Below are 21,365 nucleotides of genomic sequence, written 5' to 3' on the forward strand. Positions count from 1 at the left end.
CTAGATGACCATTTATGGCTCCCTGTCCTTTTCCTATGCAGTATTTATCACTGTATAAATTGTACCTTGTTTATGTGATTCTTTGATTAATGTCTTTCTCCCGATTAGATTGCAAATGTCATGGACTACATTTTTATAATGCTCATTGTTATGTCCCCAATGCCTAGCACAGCACTAGGAACGATAAATATTTGTTGAATGATTTAATAAATGATGGGCCCGGTTTTTTTCCTTCCTACTGTGTATATAGCTCACCAGCTTCACATGTTAAGCCAGCAAAACTGGGAAAGGCTTGGTCCAAAACCTGTCCCAGGTACTGAGATTGAGGTTCCTATTCTTTGAGTTAGTAGAGGACAGAAAGACACCAAAATAGGAATGGTGGGGAAAAGGTGGCTTTGGAGAGGGATGATCCTTTTGGAAGAGGAAGATGAGTTTCAAAGGTAATTTTTTGAGAAATCAACTTTGATTTTAAAGGAAAATCTTTTTTTTTTTTCAGTGAACCAATCTTAACTTACTGATTTACCTTTTCCTGGTGTATTCAGTACAGTATTTTCCATGTTCTTTACAACCCTTCTTTGTGGATTGAGTGCTATACGTTTGAATTTGAAACTCTTGAAGTGTACTTTTCCTTCTCTAACATTTGTGTTACTTTTACAATGTATACAAATTTTACCTTATCCATAAAGATCTCAAGTTTGTTTTAACATAAAAATAATAGTCTAATGTCTTATGAGTAAGTAAATTTGTTAACCAAAGAATGGGTACATGTTTATTCCATGCATCCCAGGGCCCATTCACACACGTGGAATAAACAATTCTCACACGTGGAATAAAAACATCTGTGTTTTAGTTTGGGTTATTTTCATTTATTGAGGGAAAATGAAGTACCATATTTCATGACTCTGGCTAGAAAGAACTTGAGCTCTAAAGACAAGTTGGAAGAATGTTAATACAAAATGACATTTTCCAGTTACTTAAGAATAAGAAAAGCAACAAAAGAGAGAAAGGTCTTCTGATATCAGATGTATGTATATGAACTCAGTACCTTCATTTTTATAGACTACCGAGACTGAAATATACATTTATTGTACAATTATGAGACAATATCTAATTACCAAGGATGCAAACTGGAGCAGGGTACACCAGGCAGAGAATTTCAGACAGCGTGACGAACTGTGCCAAGGGAGTAAACAGCAACACTTAGCACAGTGCTGATGGCAGAGGGGACTTCCCTCTTCACTGCACAGGTAGTGGGTAATCACCCCCTGCTGACGGGAAGCTGTGCTCGGGTGAGCTCTCCAATGAATAAGTTTCACTCTGAAGAGATGATTATGTATAGAATCGGGTTTGATGCCATTTACACAGCCAAATTAGGCTGTGGAAGTTCAATGTGCAGTGAAGACACGAAAGTAAAAACTCAGAATAAAAGGGCATATGTCTATAACAAATTAAAGTCACACCAGGTTAATATAAACAATTTGGTGCTTTTTAAAATAAAAGCTGAAAAATGATACCATGTATGTAAACTATGATAGAGAGCCAAGTTACATCAAGAGTTTGGAGACCCGAATGGTAGAGAATGGCCCTAATGTAATAGATATTCTTAGAGTGAGCAAATGCCTGGCTTTGGTATTTGCTCCACTCGTAGCGTAGAAGTGCATTTCTTCACTGCTTTTCGTTGCCATAAATTGCTTAAAGACAAAAGAAATCAGCTTTATATGTCAATAATTAGAGTGGACATCATGATTCCAGGTATTTTTGCATCGAAACCTTAAAATTTCTCTGAAGAATCTGGGTAGTTAAGCACACAAATAAATAAACTGTGCGGAAATGCTGCCAGGTTCGCTCTTGATTGAGGCTGCTTGACATTGTGGAAAGAACACAGGCTTGGGGTCTGCAGATGGAGAGCTGAATTCTGTGTTTGCCACTTGCCCAGCTGTGACGTTGGACACAATATCTAACCTCTCTTTGTAAAGTGGTGCTATCAACACCGAAACTGCCGGGCTATTATGAAATTTAAATGACACACAGCCTATGAAGTACCTGGCCCAATACCCAATACGTGGTAAAATAAGTATTCTCTGAATGTCTGTTCTCTTTGCTCCCCATCCAACCATGAGTCCACCTCTACATGTCCCCACGAGCACACGTTTACTTTCAGTAGGTGAAGACTACTTGTGGTTTTAATTTGTGTGAGCAGAGATTATTGGACATCATTTAGAAACAAAAGAACTAGCTCTTCATCCCTAGGATGCTGATCTCAGTAACACATTACACATACATTCACGCTCAGCATAACGTCTTTGTCAAGGACGGACCGCATATATAAGTGGTCTTGTAAAATTATAATACCATATTTTTACTGTACCATTTGTATGTTTAGGTACATAAATACTTACCATTATGTTATAGTGGCCGGCAGTGTTCAGTACCACGCTGTACAGGTTTCTAACCTAGGAGCAACAGTCTCTATCATACAGCTTAGGCCTGTAGCAGGCTATGCCGTCTCGGTTTGTGTAAATACACTCTATGATGTTCACACAATCAACAGCACCTAATATTTCTCAGAATGTATCTTCCCCCTCATTAAATGATGCATGATTGCATTCATTTTTAAAAAACAGTTCGTCAAATATTATCATACGAGGCACACAATGATCCTAAGGGAAATTTAAGATATTAATACCCAGATTTTACAGATGAGAAAACTGGGGCTTTCAGAGTGAGAGACTTGCCACAAATGAGGCCATTACCAGTGGAAAGCCCCGATGGGCACCCAGGTCTTCTAGCTGCCACTCACATTTATTGAGTGACATGAAGACAGACTATGTAGGGATCAGACCCAGGCTTTGCTACCATCAAGATGCTTGACCTTGGGTAAGTCACATAAATTCTCTGGCCCTCAGTTTCCTCATCTCTAAAATGAGTACAATAATATTATCATCTTCATAAAGTTGCAAAATATTTTAAAATGTAAAATAAAAGTTGCAGAATCAAAGACGCCCAAGTGCTTGGTCGATTTTAGCTATTATGATAAGTTCAGGGCTTTTTCAGATACATGGTGCTACCTAGACAACAGTGTCAGAATGCCTAAAAATCTGTGAAATAAAAATCTGAACATTCTGTCCTGGGACTGATATTTACTTTCTTTTTGTTTGTTTGTTTTCCAAAGAATACTCTTATTCAAGACCTGTTTCTGTACACCATGGGGAGTTTGATGTATTCGTCCGAGGGGAAAAGAGTCCACTTTTTTGTGTGAATAAATTTCGACTTCGCGATGCATGTCACAAATTGTGACCAGCGTCTCTGTCACTGTCGCCCTAGGAACCAACTTCACCCTTGCAGAACTGGGCATCTGTGAGCCGTCCCCGCACCGAAGCGGCTACTGCTCCGACATGGGCATCCTGCACCAGGGCTACTCCCTGAGCACGGGGTCCGACGCCGACTCGGACACCGAGGGAGGGATGTCCCCAGAGCACGCCATCAGACTGTGGGGGAGAGGGATAAAGTCCAGGCGCAGTTCCGGCCTGTCCAGTCGTGAAAACTCGGCCCTCACCCTGACCGACTCTGACAACGAAAACAAGTCAGACGATGAGAACGGTAGGCCTGCTTCTCGAGTACCTTTCCACGTTCTGCCCACTATTCTTCCTGGGGCTTGGGATGTTTTTATTTTTTTTAGTAAAGAGGTGTCATAAGACCATTCGTTTTCTTTTAAATTGACCTTGTCTACCTAGTGTGAGCTGGGGGAAAATCAACCAGCAACCCTCAAGTACACCAGAAATGAGAAGAGAATTTTAAAATCACCTTTTGATGATAACACAGGATTCAGGTAGAGTCAGTGGGTCTGATTAGCAAATAAATTACATTGCAAAAGAGGTAGCTTGATAAACTATGACCCACACCTAGAAAATGTCCTCTCTCCGCAAGTTTCTAGGTCTTTGTATTGATTTCCCCTTCCCAGGAAATGGCAACCCAGTTTATTTTTTTTCATGACGATCTCTTAAGAATCCTACCTTATCTTAGACTTTCATTTCCAGGCGGCAATGCCTCATATCCGTGTTGAAGATCAAACTTGGAACAGATGCTCTGGAGTTTAATAATGACAAATAGAGAGAGACTTGTCTTCAAAAAAGTATTCTCTTATATGTTTACGTTTCCCCTTGGCACCTACGTAGGTTAATGGTTTCCTGCATCTTCTATCACAAATCGCTACTGCCTATCCATCAGCTTTCTGGGTGGCTTTTAATGAAACTTTGAAAATTAAATCCTTCCAATCATTAAGCAGTAAATATAGGGAAGCCTAAGCAAGTCATTAAAGAGATAAGGTGCTTATTCGTGGATTTCGGAGCAACTCAGAACTATGTGTAGTCAGAAACCTTTTTTTAAATTGTTTTGAAAAGATAAATTGCATTAGGTTACAGCTGATTTATGAAGAAAACATCAAATGCTGGGTGGTTTGTTATGAATAGATTGCATGTTTGCTAAAAGAATTACCATCACCATTAAAATGTTTACAAATAGATCAGTTTAGAATGTTTATATAAAATATTATAAACTTCTGCCAGAGCAGCTTTACGTATTTTCTTTCATTTAAAAAGGAAAAAGAAATTTGCAGGCAGACAGCTTGTTGTGAATGCAAAAGCGTAGCTAAATATCATTTAATCTCGAAACTGTGTTGAAAATGCATTATTTCCTGGGTAAGTAGCATATATTCAAAAAGATGTCACTTTTTTGAGATTTAAATTTATGTTTAATTCTGAAATAATTTATTCTACAGTAGGGACAAGGAGATGGATGGATCTTACTTATGCCTCCGTTCATGTAGCTAATCAAGGTGTACTCTCAAGGAAAAATCTGCACTTGACTCCTTTTAAATTTTAACAAAATTCTGACACTTGGCACATTCAACACTCTAACATGCTTATTTGATAGGAAATTACTTTTAGAAGTTTCCATAAAAGCATACATTGAATCCATTTACTGATGTCCTTTTTCAACTTCGGTGTGTGTCAGATACTGTTGAAATGGAGGCAGTTCGATTGCCTAATAAATAAAATCACTTGTAACCCAAGAATTTACAGCAAATTTTAAACAAGGTGTTTTAGTAAATCTCTCATGGTTGGTATTCTCTCATCTATACAGGGAATCATCTAACAGGGTTATTTATACATATTTATAGATCTGCACCCTCTCCTTTTTAAGTTATATACATGTTAAAAACTCAATTAATAAGGAGAGGTTTCCAGGGAAGCCAAGGAAGTAAAAAATACTTGCCTTGAATTTACCCAGAATTGTTATAGATGAGAAAATTTTATAATTAATCATGTTTGGTAGACCAATAGTAGTCTCTTTTTTCCAGTATTATTTGAAACATTATATTTGAACAATTTTCACTTTGTGGGAGTCTGTGTAAATCCCTGCATTCTTATGGGAAATAAACCCTTAGATACAGCATCCTGATTTTTTCCTATAATGCTAGTTCAAATGCAGTCAGAATTACATACGGAGAAATGTGCTTAGAAGCACTAAGCAGCTCCGTATGTGAGTGTGTCTGGCAAAACACGAAGGAGATACTGAAGCCAGAGCTTAAGCTAGGTGAGAGATGGTAATTTGAAAATGTACAGGTAGAATGTCTTTCCTTTTCTCTTTTTTAAAATTGTTCAATACTTCATATATTCAAAAGATGAACATAATGCATATCCTGTTCTTATTTTTGGCCAGAAATAAAAATAAGACATTTTACACATCACATCATAAACTCTTTAAGAAAATAAAAAGTGAGGTGCAAGCAACTCTGCAGGCAGAGGTGTTAACTTCAGTAAACTTCTTGGTCTTTCTCTCTGACGAATTCTGTTTCGCTCACAAAGAAATCAATGCTTTTTCACATCACTGATTTTATGAAGTTTGGGAATGTATTATCATATAGATTGACAGTTGCCCCACTGGTTCCACACCGCAGTGTGGACGCTTACAAAGCCATCATTAATTTCTCACACTTGTACCCAACAATGGCTTCCTCCATAATAAACACTGTGTCTTTCAAAACCAAATCAATAGCCTTTTAGGTATGCCTCTCTTGAAGAGGAAGTAACAAGGATCTATACTTTGAGAAAGGAGCTCTCCAATTCAATTTTAGATTTTAAGGATACGTGGTTATAAAATGAATCTTTTTTTGTGGGATTCCATATGCTTTTATTTCATTTTTATGGTGGAATTTTTGGGGTGCATAGATTTTTCACAGTGTTTATTTAAAATCTCCCTTAAAAAATTCTGAATGTGATTTTGCTAAGCATAGTTAGCGAGTGAAAACAGATCTCAGCAACCAACTTTCCTTTCTATAGTCTGAAGCATGTATCCAGCCTTCAACATCATGTTATAAAATCCCTGACTCTGCCAACGGTTCTTTCTAGGTCAATGTTGACTGGGCTTCCTACATGCCGCTGTGACAAAAACAACCCACTAAGTAACTTGAACATCCTATCACAATGAACACACAGAGGAACTTGTCTTTTTAATATTTTTTTTTCATTTTTTGCAGCATAGACACTTCAGAGTTATTACCACTCAGTTCTGCATCTTACACTCCCTGTATGTCCACTAAATTAACATCGTGCTGGCTTGGGCTGGGTTGCTTTACATATATAAAACTCTCAGGTTCAAGTTTTCTTACCAGGTGCTTTAACTCTATCTTGATGGCTTGGCTGGAAATGGCAATGAGAGTTGAGAACAACTAGGCCGACATTTTGCTGCCATGTAATTTGACTACATCTATAGAAAGGGATTTCCCAGGGACTTTAAATTAGAATCCATACCTTTCTTTGGTAATAAATGTCTCATTTAAAATATATCCTCTCTGAGGCTCTTTGTATCACCTGAGTTATGGAGAAAATGGGACAGTCACTGATACACAAGAATAACTAATTGTATCCTTATAGATGCGAAGTAGCACTAACTGTAAAAATCTGGTCTGTGTACTCTTGACTCCCTTAGGCAATTTCTTCACCTTGGGGACTTCAAAATATCCTGGAGAATTTTTATTTTTCCCAGCATAATTCTAGTTTCAGTTATTTTATTGGAAATCCAGAAAGAAAAACAAATACAAAGAAAATAAGCTTGGCCAGGGGATAAGAAGCCAGAAATTACAGAAAAACTAAATCCGATATTGGTTAAAACTATAAGAAAATTATTTTTCCCCTCCCCACTCCATTTTCACCCAAAGTAAATAAGGACAATGTTCATTTTCATCTGTTGTCATTTGGGAAATTTACAATCCTCATAATGTACTTTGAGGTTGAAATATAAATGTTGGGTTAATTCCATTGCATTTCACAAAATGCATTTATAAAACAAGCTGGCTCTGGGCACATAATGGATTTGTATAAAGTGTATTTGTGGAACACAAATTCTATTAGATTGTGAGTCCTTTTGACAGAGGTCTGTAGTGTATCTGTCTCCTCAGCAGAGTTTTAGCACACCCAGGTACTCACCACCTGTTAACTGAAACATGAGGAGTGAACCCAGAGGGAAGGAAGGAGTTTCCTTGGTACCAGGGACAATGTCTGTAGATTGCTACTGCCAACCGAGTTGCATTCATTTGTCATATGAGGACAGTTTCTTAAGTCTACTTCCTTTCTCTTCAAAAAGCAGCTCTTCAATAAATTGAGCATTAGAGTGTCTCGTAGGTAAACATATACAAGATTCACTAGTGAGTTTCTGTTTCTGCCCCACTTTATTTCTCTTACATACTCTTAAATTTATTTTGTGTTTTATAATCCACTCTATTCCTTTCTTCTACTCCATCCCACACTTAAAAATTATAGAGAATGCCTGGAACAGACATAAAAACTTGCTATTAGCCACAGACATAGCCAAAGACTCGTAATTTTGCTCTTAAGAAAAGTGAAAAGTCAGGAGTAAGAATAGTAAAAGAGTGTAGATCCACAAAGCATACATTCATATGGGACTGTACTTTTGGTACTGATACAGAGCGATTTCTTTCCAAGCCAAATTTTATGGAAAGGCTTTCTATGAAACCTAAAGAAACTATAGTCTCAATTCCTTAAAAACAAAACAAAATAACACACAGGAAAAAAAAAAAAACAGAACAAATTTTCAAGCCATTTTGATGACAATTATTTCAAATTGTGTTTTTCAGCTTTATTTTTTTATGCGTGCAAATTTGAAGGAGTAACATTTACAAAGAAGAGTGTAAAATGAGTTATCATGGATTGAAAAAAATAAAGGACATAGGAACAAATTGCCATAGGTTCTTAGTCTAGTCTATTCCTAAATGAAAAGATGCTCTGATTTTAATATATCTGATTCAATTCTCTAAAAATCCGGGTATCAGAGGCTGTAGAGACACCTTATTTTTCAAAAGTTTATTAATGGGAGTCATATATAAGATTGCCACAAAGCTAAAACACAGCTGATAATAAATCATACAGGAACAGAGACAAAATCTAGGAATATCACATTGTCACATGGCATGATACAGAAGCTAGAGGTGAAAGGATTGATGTTTGCAAATGGACCTCTACAAGACTTTAGAGGTTTAGGTTTTTGGCAAATTAAGCAACGCTCACATTACTTTAAAGTAGAACAAAGTACTTGGAGCAGGGAAAGAGTATGTGCCTTATTGCAGTACTGCACGTTCCAGATTATAAACTTTAGTGGTATGGTCTTTAGTTATTTATATATTTCTTTCTTTCCTGTGGTGGTTTCTTTCATGTTTGTTAATGCTCTCAGGAGCTATCAAGTAATGGCTCCATCCAATAAATACAATAAATAAAATGAAGCACTAAGCCTTACTTTTGGCAAGGGCAGCCTGATTATTACATGTGTAATCTCTAGGCCTTCGGGGAGACATTGGGCTTGGTGGATAATCATTTGGTTTTAAGCTGCTGAGTTCCTGATATCAGTACTTTAACTTCAGTTGAGTAGCAAAGGCAGTAAAAGGGTAAGAAGCAAAATGTTTTTGTCAGTTCACAATTGGAAGCCTCTTCAGTCAGAAAACTCTTAACTTTTTTGCTTATTGTGCAGTCATTTTTTCAGTTTAGTTGTTTGTCAGGGATCAAATTAAATGTATATAATAAATGGGAGATATGGGCCATGAATTAAGAATTAAGGTCATAAATAAAATGAGCTAAAGCTGAGGAAGTTGATAGTATAAATTTTCTACAGACAATTGAATTAGGATGAATCTGCACGGAAAATAATATCATACTACAAAGAGTTTGAGAAGAATGTACGAGAAGTAATGAGACACTCCAATTAGTCGTTCAAAGCTGGGACACAGTAAGTGGAAGGAAATAGGATAGAGATTTCAGATACGTAGGTTTTATGTACATATGCTCATACATGAAAGTAAAAATGTTACTTGTGATTTAATTTTGAGTATTATTTAATGATAGACGAAAGAACTGCCCAGAAAATTGTTCTTTCTCTGTTTTCCTAAATTCAGTTTGAGGAATGGTAAAGTAGTTGAAGGTGGGGCTAAGAGATTCATAGGAAGGTCTTCAAGAACAGAAGTTACAGTCCACGGACTCAATCCAGCCTAAGATGTTTTATTTGATTCATGCAGTGTTTAAAAATTTTTAGATTACTAACCAACATTTTAAAAGTGGGAGATTTCATCAGAAATTCTTATTGCTTCCTCTTCAAACATAAGGAGACCAGTGACACTGTGGGGGTTTTGCTCTGGACAAATTGGGTTAGAAGCAGTGGCAGTAGCAATTGTAGATGGGGCCTGTGTCCTTTGGGGTACCTGAGCTCCCTCCAGGCTGCTCCCTTAGTTTAAGATCTGATTTAGCTTTGGTAAGCACTTGAGTTACCAACCCTGACCTACATATAGACTTTAAGGAATCAGAGATAGAAACTGTGGAAAGAATGCTAGAATCCGGCAATTTTATCTTAATTGAATACATATTTAGAATGACGATGTTACTTCTTTTTTGCAAGTTGGACTCATCTGAGAAGTGGGTTTAATTTTGCTATACCAAATTTCTAAAATAGTTTTAAGGCATTTACATTTAAATGCTTCAGATAAAATTAAATCAAATGAAAATGAATTTAATTTGGAAAATAATTGTATATATGTGGGGGGGCGGGGATTAAGTGGGTAACATGTCATCCCCATCTTTTGAAGTAGATGCCCCGAAGTGCTGAAAAATTAAGGTTAGAATCTTTGATTTAACACATATACTTAAAGCTAATTTAATGTAAAAGTGTCGAGGTGGACTTTTCGGAAGTAGAAGGAGGGAAAACCTACTTTAAAAACTTTAGCTACTTCAGCTGATTAAGGAAAACCCCAGGGCTTTTCAGAAGGAAGCCATTTAAAGAGGAGGAAAATGACTTAGTACTAATTGTGTTCAGCTTTGATCTAGCAAGATTTATGGAGTCTGTTACAATAAAGTGGAACACAGTAAAACCAAGGCCAGAAGAGCAGAATGCAGTGACAGACAAAGACCTCCAGCAGGCCAGGAGAGAAAGACATGGAGCAGTGTTGGATGAGTTAGAAACAGCCAGTGGATAAGTAGGATACCAAGGTGGTCTTCAGGAATGGTTCTCACTCACTATGCAATGTACTACCAGTTGTCTTACCATTAAGGGATACTTGCAAAGGAAGAAAAGATAACTGAGATACAAGCATGTTTACTAATGGGGAGAGGCTGAAATATTTGAGCGTTCTTTGGAAAAGACTAGGTTAAGAGGTAACTTTGTGGAGGTTTATACTGTTCTGAGGGAATAAAAAAGATCAACACTAGAGCAATATTTCCGCTTGCATTGAACCTAAGAAAAGGAGCCTGAACTTCTGGGGCTTGGAGGAGGTTTGCGACGCATTTCTCTGTCGTGTATCTCATGGAGGAAACGCACTATCACACATTCACTCATCCAAAATAATCTTTGAAGTGAATCTTAAAAAAAGAAAATTGGTATTTGGAAGGTAACACACATTGTTTAAGTAGGCATATTGTAATACAGACTCAAACATGATAAAGATAAAACTGTTTTGTTTAATATTGATGGAAAATAACAAAGTAATCTCAGATGAGAAGGTGATTTAATCCTTATTATATTTCTGAAAATATTGAAGGTGTGGTTGCTAATTGCTCAGCATCATACAAAGCCATTGTGTGTGTGTGTGTGTGTGTGTGTGTGTGTGTGTCTGTGTTGTGTGTGCATAAACGGGTTCCATCAGGAAGAAGGGTGTTATTGAGAGGGATAGATATCAAGAAACACAAATGGACCATATCCCAGGGAGATGATGGAGTCAGGCCATATATGAAAATGCCAGAACGAATACTGTAGACACTTTTTAGTGTACAGTTTCGGGTTAACGGGAGAGAAGAGAAACCTGTGTTGACTTTCTTTTGTCTTGAACACCACTGATCATATTACACCAAGGAGTGTACTCTTTAAAGCCTCATAACCCCGAAACCAATTCTTCTGTCTCATCCATGTAAGCCACAATCCACAGGAAAGGGGCCACTTTCTCTTAAGTCCCACGTAAAAATTCTTGCTGTCACAGAGCCCTAAACGAGTTTGAGTGTCAGAGAAATAATATCCGAGTTGGTAGGGAGCCCGACTTCTTTGCAATGTACAGATATATGTTGCTCTGCTCTTCCAAACCCCCGTCTTCTCCCCCAGGACTTTCCCTCCTCACCCTGCATCCAGCAAGCACTGATCATCTCTTTGGTGAGCTAATTTCTTAATTATTTCATTCTACCCTCTTACAGTTAGTGGAATGATGTCTCCAAGATATGGTTTGGGCATTATGATTCACTGGCGCAGGCAGAAAATTTTAAAACTTCTTTGTATATTTACCTTTATTTTAATCTGTTCTTTAAAATTTTAACTTTTGAGTATGTTTTATGGGGCTTGTAATATATTAGTATATGTCTACCTACACATGCACACACACATATTTGAGAGGTTACATAGATACAGGAATGTACACACTGGAAGTGTGTCCAAAGGTTTATGTTGATACAGTTGTATGACAAAATGTTAAATGACTATTGTTTTAGACATTTTATTTCCCAGTAGCCACTCATTCTTCAGAATATTTGGATAATCTATTATTTTGTGGCAACCCTGTCAGCTTATCTTTCTTAATGTTCATAACCATCTGTGCTAATGGTACCTAACTACTTTTTGGTACAATTCCTGTTTCTTCTGTCAATTCTCTGTGCTTTCTCTTCTTGTATAAATAGACAAAAATAGTGATTTCGTTGTTTATTGAAGAAACCAAGCACCCCTGTGCATTTAAAGAAAAATTCCTGTCTACTTGCAATAGAGAAATAAGAAAATAAACATTCCATATGTCAGCAAACTGGTAATGTGAGGGCAGCTTTGAGAGGTTACAGTTTTAATTAGGTTGTAAATAAGGGTCAGGGTTTATATGAGTGGAAATGAGATGATAGATATTCCCAGTGAAGAAAAGCCAGTGTGTACAGTGGTTGGAGAATGGGCAGTGGGGTGAAAGTGATGACGATTTTTCGGGGGATATTCTCTTCCAAAAAATTCAAACTGCAGTCAGACCAATTGGAACACAGTAATTTTATTGAGCAGTAGTAGAAATATATCGATAGATGTGTAGCAACCAGATGACCAAAATCTTTGAGTTTCATCCCAAGGAGTTAAAGTCTGACCAAGTAGACATTACCAAACTACCGAAAGTTTATTTGAGCAGAGACTGTTGTGTTTTAGGAAGCATTTGATTAAAATACACACAGGCGCGCGTGTGCACACACACACACACACACACACACACACACACACACGTTTGGACAAGAAGGTAACAAAATTAGAAGCAGCGATAACAGAAAGAGAAACAGTAATCCAGGTAGAAGGACACAAGAAACCCTTAGACTAAAAAGAGTCTTCTGCTTCTTGATGTTTCAGTAGGAAAAATTAACCCCTGACCAGCATATGAACACTGAATATTTGTAATTTAGATGTTAAAATTTTAAAAGCAACTAATTTGAAGCTGAAGAGCAAGAAAATAGGAGTAGGTACATGATTCCACACTCGTGCAGTACGGGGAGTGTTCCTGACAGTGTGATCTGCTCTGCTTACGTATAGAATACAGTCTTACAATAGCTAGACTCCAGCATTTATAATACTTAATCAAACAATTAATAATAAAATAACATCAAATATTGCCTGTGCAAGGAAAGCAGTCATAATATTATTTTTAAAAGCACAGTTAGTGTGTTGTAGGCAAACTTCAGCTAGAACTATTCCAGGTTGATTAATAGTTTCTTGAAGATTATTTCTGCTTCTATATCCTTGCTGCTTCTTCGTGAGTCATATTCTCATGTAATTTGTTTAATTGCCCTATAAGTATAGTTATGTCTCCCTTCTCATCCCTAATCTTTTATATTTTTATCTCTCGCGTTTTTTAATCAGGCTTGAAAGGGATCTATTTATGTTCCTTTCAATCTTTCTTTTTAAAAAAACTTTTATTGATACATATTTGATGTACATATTTTCAGGTTCTATGTGATAATTTGATACATTCTTATAATCAAATCAGGGAAATTGGGATACCCCTCATCTTAAATATTTATCTTTTCTTTACACTAGAAATATTCAAATTATTCTCTTCTAGCTATCTTGAAATGTGCAATTGATCAATGTTACCTGTAGTCACCTTACTGATCTATAGAACACCAGGTCTTATTTCTTCTTTCAAGCTTTCCACTTGTCTTTATTATTTACTCTAATTTTTCTTTTTCATTAATTTATTGTGGACATATTTTTAATTTCTTCATTTTAACTTTTGGAGTATATTTTATTCTTTTTCTGACTTTTTAAGATGGGTACTAAGTTTTGGTACTTTCTGTCTTCCTTATTTTATAAGAGTAAATATATTTACCAGGTCCTATAAGATTTGACAAGAAGTGTCGTCCTCTTCATTGCTTTCTAACAGGTCTCAGTGCATCTGAACTCACAAAATAAAATAAAATCTAATTCTACCACTTTCTCATGTTTTAAAAAGGCCATTTATTTTGGTTGATTCTTTATGGTATACAAAGTAAGAGACAAAGAGGTTTATATGTATTATATGTAAGTATACATACATAAAATTATATAACATATCTATAAGTATCCAAAAATGTGCATAAGGTATATGTATATACACTGTGTATAGATATATGAGATATACATACATATCTATGAAAAGGAATAAAAGTCACCTGTAATTTGACACCAGAAATAATAATGCTTGGTATTTTGATTCATATAATTTTCAGTCTTTGTGTTTCTGTATGAGAGAAAGTGAGAGAGATTAATATTTTTACAGTGTTGACATATGATTTATAAGCCCTACATAGTCCTATTTTTTTTCAGTAATTATACTATGAACACTTTCCCATGGCATTAAGTATTTTCTGCAATATTTAAGGGGTGCATGCTATTCCTTTAGCATAATACAGTTCCTCAATTTCCTTTCATTGGACATTTAACTTTAAAAATTTTAGATGCGTGTTTTTCCATCCTTGTGATACCTCACTTCGAAGGATGGGCTCAATCTCTATCCAGGATAATATAAGAGGTGCTAGTTCACCATTGTTTTTTGTAGTTGAGTAGTATTCTGTGGTATACATATACCACATTTTATTAATCCGTTCATGTATTGATGGGCACTTGGGTTGTTTCTGCATCTTTGCAATTGTGAATTGTGCTGCTATAAACATTTGAGTGCAAAATTAAAAAAAAAATTAGATGCAGTAAAGAGCTGTGTGATGGATAAAATCCTTATAGCTAAATTCCTATGCACATCCCTAATTATTTTCTTAAGATGGATTCCTAGTAGAGTTAGAACATACATAGTTATGAAAAATTGAAATTCTTTTCAACAATTTCCTAATAGGGATATGTATCTTGGACTAGCACGATATGAGAGGCAATAGACACACCAGCTCCCCGTGCTCAGGAGTTACTGGAAATTGTCATTAATGCTTTTCCAAGTTAGAGACAAAAATAGTTTTATTCTGGTTGTTATTTATTTTAATATGAGCAACTCTGCATGTTTTCATTGTCTACGTGTATTTGTTATTTTATGATTTGTATTTCTTCCTTAGATGAAAAGATATGAAAATGATTCATCTCATTTTTTAGTTTTTATTAACTTTTTACAATGTCTACAGTGATCTCAGAGAAAGTCCTATTGTACCTTGTTATTCATAAAGATGATTTAAAATGTTCATTTACAGGTGTGAAAATCACTTGGTTACATTTTCAAAAGCATACGACTCACTTTCTATGGGATGGAACAACATGTATTTATATATATTTATATTTATATATCTATGTATGTAGATATATAAAAATGTTGATTTGGGTATATCAGAAACCAGAGCTAGCTGGAAAGCCATTTAAAATGGTTGCGCTAACCAAAGAAGAAATACTAGCGCTGAGTAGAGAATTTTTTTCCATATTAAGTATGTCAGCTGTTATTCAGAATGCAGGACTTTATTTCAGATTGTTAATTTATAACAAGCCAAGGATAGAATTGCATTCCACATGATGAAAGGAAATTCACATCTACTAAGACAATCTGCAAGGCACCTTGAGGAGATAGAATCGAGTAAATTATGTATTAAATATTCTTAAAACTTCCTCCATCTATGGTGCCTTTGATTCAATGAGGTTAGTAATCATAAACACAGTGGTATCCCTGCTATTGGTATTTTCACAAAATAGGTAGTTCTGCCTGCAAGATAAATATCTCAGCACATAAGGAAATACTCTGAAAATAATCGTGTGGAAGCAATTACTATTATAATAAGCACATGGTTCTGCTAATATACAGTGTTGCTTAATAATTGATGTCATAGAAAAAAAAACAGTAGAAAAATTTCTATATTCTGGGGCATCCCCTTGTACATTTCGAATGGAAAAGACCCCAGTGAAAAGCAAAACAATTAAGAGAATACAGGTTGTCTTCCGTTTCCGCTGATACGCATTTATGGCTATGAATAACAAGGCACATTGGGAAGGCAGGAAGTATACAAATCAACTTAATCTGTCCCACTGTGGTATTTCAGGCCCTCCACAATATAGTCCAATTTTATGTTTTTAGCCCTTGCTCCCACTTCTCCTCTAAATATATTTTCAGCTCCAGCCCAACTGGGCTACTTATTTTTCCAGGGAACATTCCTTCCTCCTCTGTGTCTTTGTCCATCCTGTTCCCTTTGTTTTCATTGTTTTCCCCAAACCCACCTACCCATCACATCCCCACCCATCCTCGAAGAATTATCTAAGACACCAAGTCCTCTAGGAAATCATTCTGTTCTCTTTAACTACATGTGAACTCCCACTCCTTTGAATTTTTTAGCATTTTATTTTTCTTTTTCTTCTAGAACTTTGGGAAAATGGTGTAGCCTTCACCACGGTATGGAAATAATTTATGGTGAATTTTGGAGATAGAATATGGGGAATTTGATGATGGTTTGAATGCAATAGCTGAATAAAATAAAAGAGCTATAAAGGATTTCTAGCTTTAGCAATTGGATGGGTTCCTAAGTATTAAGATGGTAAATAATTGCAAAAGGTAGGATTTGGGGGCTTATCCATTTTAGACGTGGTAAGTAAAACAACCGAGTAGAAAGGCAATGTGGGTAGTTGTGTAAGTATTAAAACTGGAACACAGAAGAGAGAGCTAGACTGGTGATACTATTGGAGAATCAGCTGCATAACCGTGGTCTGTCTAATCTGCAGAGGGAGATGGACTGGCCCAAGGAGAAAGGTAGACAGAAAAGAGAAGAGGGCCAGGAACAAACTTGGAGTAGTCCTCAAATTCTGGGTAGAGGAGAAAGAACACACAGAAGAGACTGAAAGCAAACTGATTGCACGTAGTAGTTCTCTATTTATTCCTGTTTCTGTGATTTTCAGTAGGGCTCCTGCTGGCTTCCAGTTTCAGTGTGGCTTCAAAATCTTTCAATCCACAGTCTCCCTGTTTCTTTTCTCTTCATAACTCTGCTGTTTCAATCAAAGGAGATGAGATCGTATGAGCCTAATAATTACAGGTGAAGGAGAGAAAGAAATTAATTTAAAAAGGGATAGTGGTGCAGGAACATAAATAAATAAGATGGGCTTTGTCCTAGGACTAGTAAACTGGTGTCATGGTTAATTTTATGTGTTAACTTGGCTCGGCCACACCCTGTCCATATAGCTGGTTAAACATTATTTCTAGGTGTGTCTGTGAGGATGTTTCAGAAAGAGATTAGCTTTGGAATTGGTGGGCTGAGTGAAGTAGTGGATGGCCATCCTCCATGAGGGTGGGATTTGTCCCATCCACTGAGGGCCTGAGTAGAATAAAAAGATGGAGGAAGGTTGAATGTGGAGTTAACTTTGGCTGACTGTCAGAACTGCGACATCAATTTTCTCCTGCCCTCACCATTTCTGGTTCTCAGGCTTTTAGACCCGAGCTAGAACCCGTACCATAAGCTCTCCAGCTCTTGGGCCTTTAAACTGTGCCGCTGGCTTTCCCCAGCTTGCAGATGGCAGACTGTGGTTACTTCTCAGCCTCCATAATCTCATGAGCCAGTATCTTATAATAAATCTCGTGATATATAACTGTATATGTATATCCTATTAATTCTGTTTCTCTGAAGAACCCTGACTAATACAACTGGTCTCTAGAATAATTTCAAAATGTATTGAGTAATTAGTGGCAACAACATTTAACTGTAAACTTTTACTGCACTCAAAATATTTTTTGGACATCTATTGTATATTATACTTAGAGTGTATTAGTGAAAAAACTAGAAACAGACTCTTGTCCTCTTGAAACTTAGATTCTATTAGGCACTATATAACAAACATGAAAGAAAAAAGAAAGAAAGAAAGAAGGAGGGAGGGAGGAAAGAAGGAAGGGAGGGAGGGAGGGAGAGAGGAAGGAAAAGAAAGAGAAAAGAAAGGAGGGAGGGAGGAAAGAAGGAAGGGAGGGAGGGAGGGAGAGAGGAAGGAAAAGAAAGAGAAAAGAAAGGAGGGAGGGAGGAAAGAAGGAAAGATAAAACTATGCTACCTAACGATAAATGGTATGAGAAAAAGAAAAGAGTAAAAATAGCTAAAAGTATGTGATTGTGGGAGTTTTGCAGTAATAAATCGGGGTGAAGGGGCCAGGGAAGGCTTCATTGACAAGCTGACATTTGAAGGAAAACTTAAAGGGGGCAAGGAAATTAGCTATGAAAAGGAATTCACCACAGAGATTCCGGGGATATGCTATTCCAGTCAGATGGAAGAGCTAGTACAACCACTTTAATGCAGACATATTCCTGGTATATTCAAGGAAGTCGATGTGATTACAACAGAATGCAAACTGGGAAGAATGATAAGAAATGAGAACAGAGAGGTAAAGGTGAAGTCGGGTTGGGTCATAGACTATTTAAAATGTTGACCTTTCTTTTCAGGAAAATAAATGCCCACACAGTTTTGAGTGTAAGAATAGCATGATCTCACTTCTCATGTCAAAAGAGCACTGTGGCTATTGTGTTAAGAATGTAGTGGAAGAAGGCAAGGGTAGGGAGGACACAAGGCTATTGCAGTAATCAAGATGAGAGATGACAATGTCAGGACAATAGTGGTGGTAAGTGGTATGATTTTCAATATATTTTGAAGGTACCATTTCTAGATGTATTGGCTGAGAGGTATTTGAAAAAAGAGACCTCAAAAATGACTCTCAAATCATTTGCACATTTTAAAATCTGGTTATTTGGTTTTAACTATTGAGTTGTAGGAGTTCCTTATATGTTTTGGTTATTAACCCTTTATCAGACATATGATATGCAAATATTTTCTCCCATTCTGCAGGTTGCCTTTTCACTCTGTTGATAGTTTCCTTTTCTGTGCAGAAGCTTTGTAGTTGATATAGTCCCACCTGTCTATTTTTGCTTTTATTGCTTGTGCTTTGAGTATCTTAACCAAGAAATCATTGCCACAACCAATGTCATGAAGCTTTTCCTTGATGTTTTTTTAAAGGAATTTTACAGTTTGACATCTTCCATTTAAGTCCTTAATCCATTTCGAGTTTGTTTTTGCGTATGCTGTAAGATAAAGGTCCAGATTCATTCTTTTACGTGAGAATATCTAGTTCTTCTTACACCATTCTGTTCCTTTGGTCTATGTGTCTGTTTTTATGCCAGTACCATGCTGTTTTGATTACTATCGCTTTGTGATATATTTTAAAATCAGGAAATGTGTTATCTTTAGCTTTGTTCTTTTTTCTGAAGATTGCTTTGGCTTCGAAACAAGATCATATTTCAATATGAATTTTAGAATTTTTTTTCTATTTCTGTAAAAAATGTCATTGTGATTTTGATAGGGATTGCACTGAATCTGTAGATTGCTGTGGATAGCATGGACATTTTAACAATATTAAGTCTTCCAAACCATGAACACAATGTCTTTCCATTCATTTGTGTCTTTTTTAATTTCTTTCATCAAAATTTTGTAGTTTTCAGTGTACAAGTCTTCTCATTTCCTCAGTTAAGTTTATTCCTAAGAAATTTTTTGATGCTATTGGAAATGAGAGTGTTTTCTTAATCTTCTTTTCAGATAGCTCATTGTTAGTGCATAGAAATATGACCAATTTATGTATGTTGATTTTGTATCCTGCAACTTTATCGAATTTGTTTATTAGTTCTAACAGTTTTTTGGTGTAGTCTTTTAGGTTGTTTTATAGAGTCTTTAGGGTTTTCTACAATAAGATCATGTCACCTGCAAACAGAGATAATTTTACTTCTTCCTTTCTGATTTGGGACCCTTTTGTTCCCTTTTCTTGCCAATTGCTTTGCTAGGACTTCCAGTAGTACTATGTTGAATAGAAATGATAAGAGCATGTTTCTTTGTCATGTTGATCTTAAAAGAAAGGCTTTTAGTTTCTCCAAAGGAGATATATCATTAACAGGTCCTAGGAAACTGTGACATTAAGCAAAACTATGTAGAGCTGCCCTTGAATAACCTTGTTTTGTTCAATGTCTTTTCATTATAAAGTTGATGAGAAAAAAATGGGTTTTATTATTGTTTTGCTTAAAGTTGCAGTATCCAAAAACCCATCAACAATGTTAAGTGAGGCCTTAACATCATCATTAATAATCAGAGAAATACAAATCAAAACCATAGGGAGATATCATCTTACACACCTGTTAGGATGGCCATTATCAAAACAACAAAAAAGATAAGCATTGGCAAGGATGTGGAGAAACTGGGGCCCTTATATACTGTAGGTGGGAATGGAAAATGGTACAAACACTATGAAAAACTGTATGGATATAACTTAAATTAAAAAGAGAATTACCATATGATCTCACAATTTTACTTCTGGGTATTTATCCAAAAAAATTAAAATCAGGATCTCAAAGAGATATACGCACTCCCATGTTTATTGCAGCATTATTCACAATAACCAAGATGTGGGAAGAAACTAAATCTCCATCCACAGATGAGTGGATAAAGAACACCTGGTATATACATACAATGGAATATTACCCAGCCATAAAGAAGGAAATCCTGCCACATAGTACAACCGGGATGAACCCTGAGAGCATTATGCTAACTGAAATAAGCCAATCTCAGAAGGACATATACTGCATGATTCCAATTATAGGAAGTATCTAAAATAATCAAACTCATACAAGCAGGAAATAGAATGATGTTTGCCAGGGATTAGCAGGGAATGGGGAGTTGTTCAATGAGTATAAAGTTTAGTTATGCAAGATAAATGAGTTCTAGAGATATGTTGTATGACATTGTGCTTATACTTAACAATACTGTACTGTAACGTAACAATTTGTTAAGAGGTTAGGTCTAATGTTTTCTGTTCTTAACACACCTTTAACAAAAAAAGACTCCCAAGCCTTTGGCCTGAGCATCTGAAGGTATGAATTTTCTTGCAACTGAAATGTTTAGTTCCACCAACTGAAACTGTAGTGGAACAAATTATGGAGTAGAATATGCTAAAAGCTTAATTGTGGGGGGATTAATGGAAAATGAGATAGCAAGACCCAGAGACAAAATCAAAGAAAACTCTCTCCATGAATTTTACTGCAAATGCAGCAAGAGAACTTTTTTAAAAATAAGAGAGCTATATATTTGTATTCTGGTGATAATGATCCAATAGAAAAGGAAAGATAAATTGATGATAGGCAAAGGAAGGGAATCTATTTTTCCAAGTTCAGGAGTGGGGAAGTTCATCTATGGCAAAGGGAGAGGGCAGATGATAGTAGGTGGACAAGTATGTTGGGGAAGTCTGTGGAATTTCTTCACTGACTCCTTCAGTTTTCTTAGTGAAGTGGGAATTATTATCATCAGCTGAGAAAGAGGACAGAGGGGGAGGTGTTAGAGATTCAAAG

The 21,365-nt window shown here is 36.2% G+C and overlaps 1 protein-coding gene across 3 annotated transcripts in view; it reads left to right on the plus strand.

Moving 5' to 3' along the window:
• The window catches only part of TENM2 (teneurin transmembrane protein 2), an 888,605-nt gene that overhangs the window by 79,994 nt on the left and 787,246 nt on the right, over positions 1-21,365 (plus strand). For all 3 annotated transcript variants that reach the window (XM_012655757.1, XM_012655758.1, XM_012655759.1), the window contains exon 2: positions 3,325-3,600. In XM_012655757.1, the coding sequence (XP_012511211.1) occupies positions 3,325-3,600 (276 nt within the window). The remainder of the gene's footprint in view (positions 1-3,324; positions 3,601-21,365) is intronic.

The sequence above is a fragment of the Propithecus coquereli genome, unplaced genomic scaffold (assembly GCF_000956105.1).
Source record: "Propithecus coquereli isolate 6110/MARCELLA unplaced genomic scaffold, Pcoq_1.0 Scaffold483, whole genome shotgun sequence".
NCBI classification, from domain to species: Eukaryota; Metazoa; Chordata; class Mammalia; order Primates; family Indriidae; genus Propithecus; species Propithecus coquereli.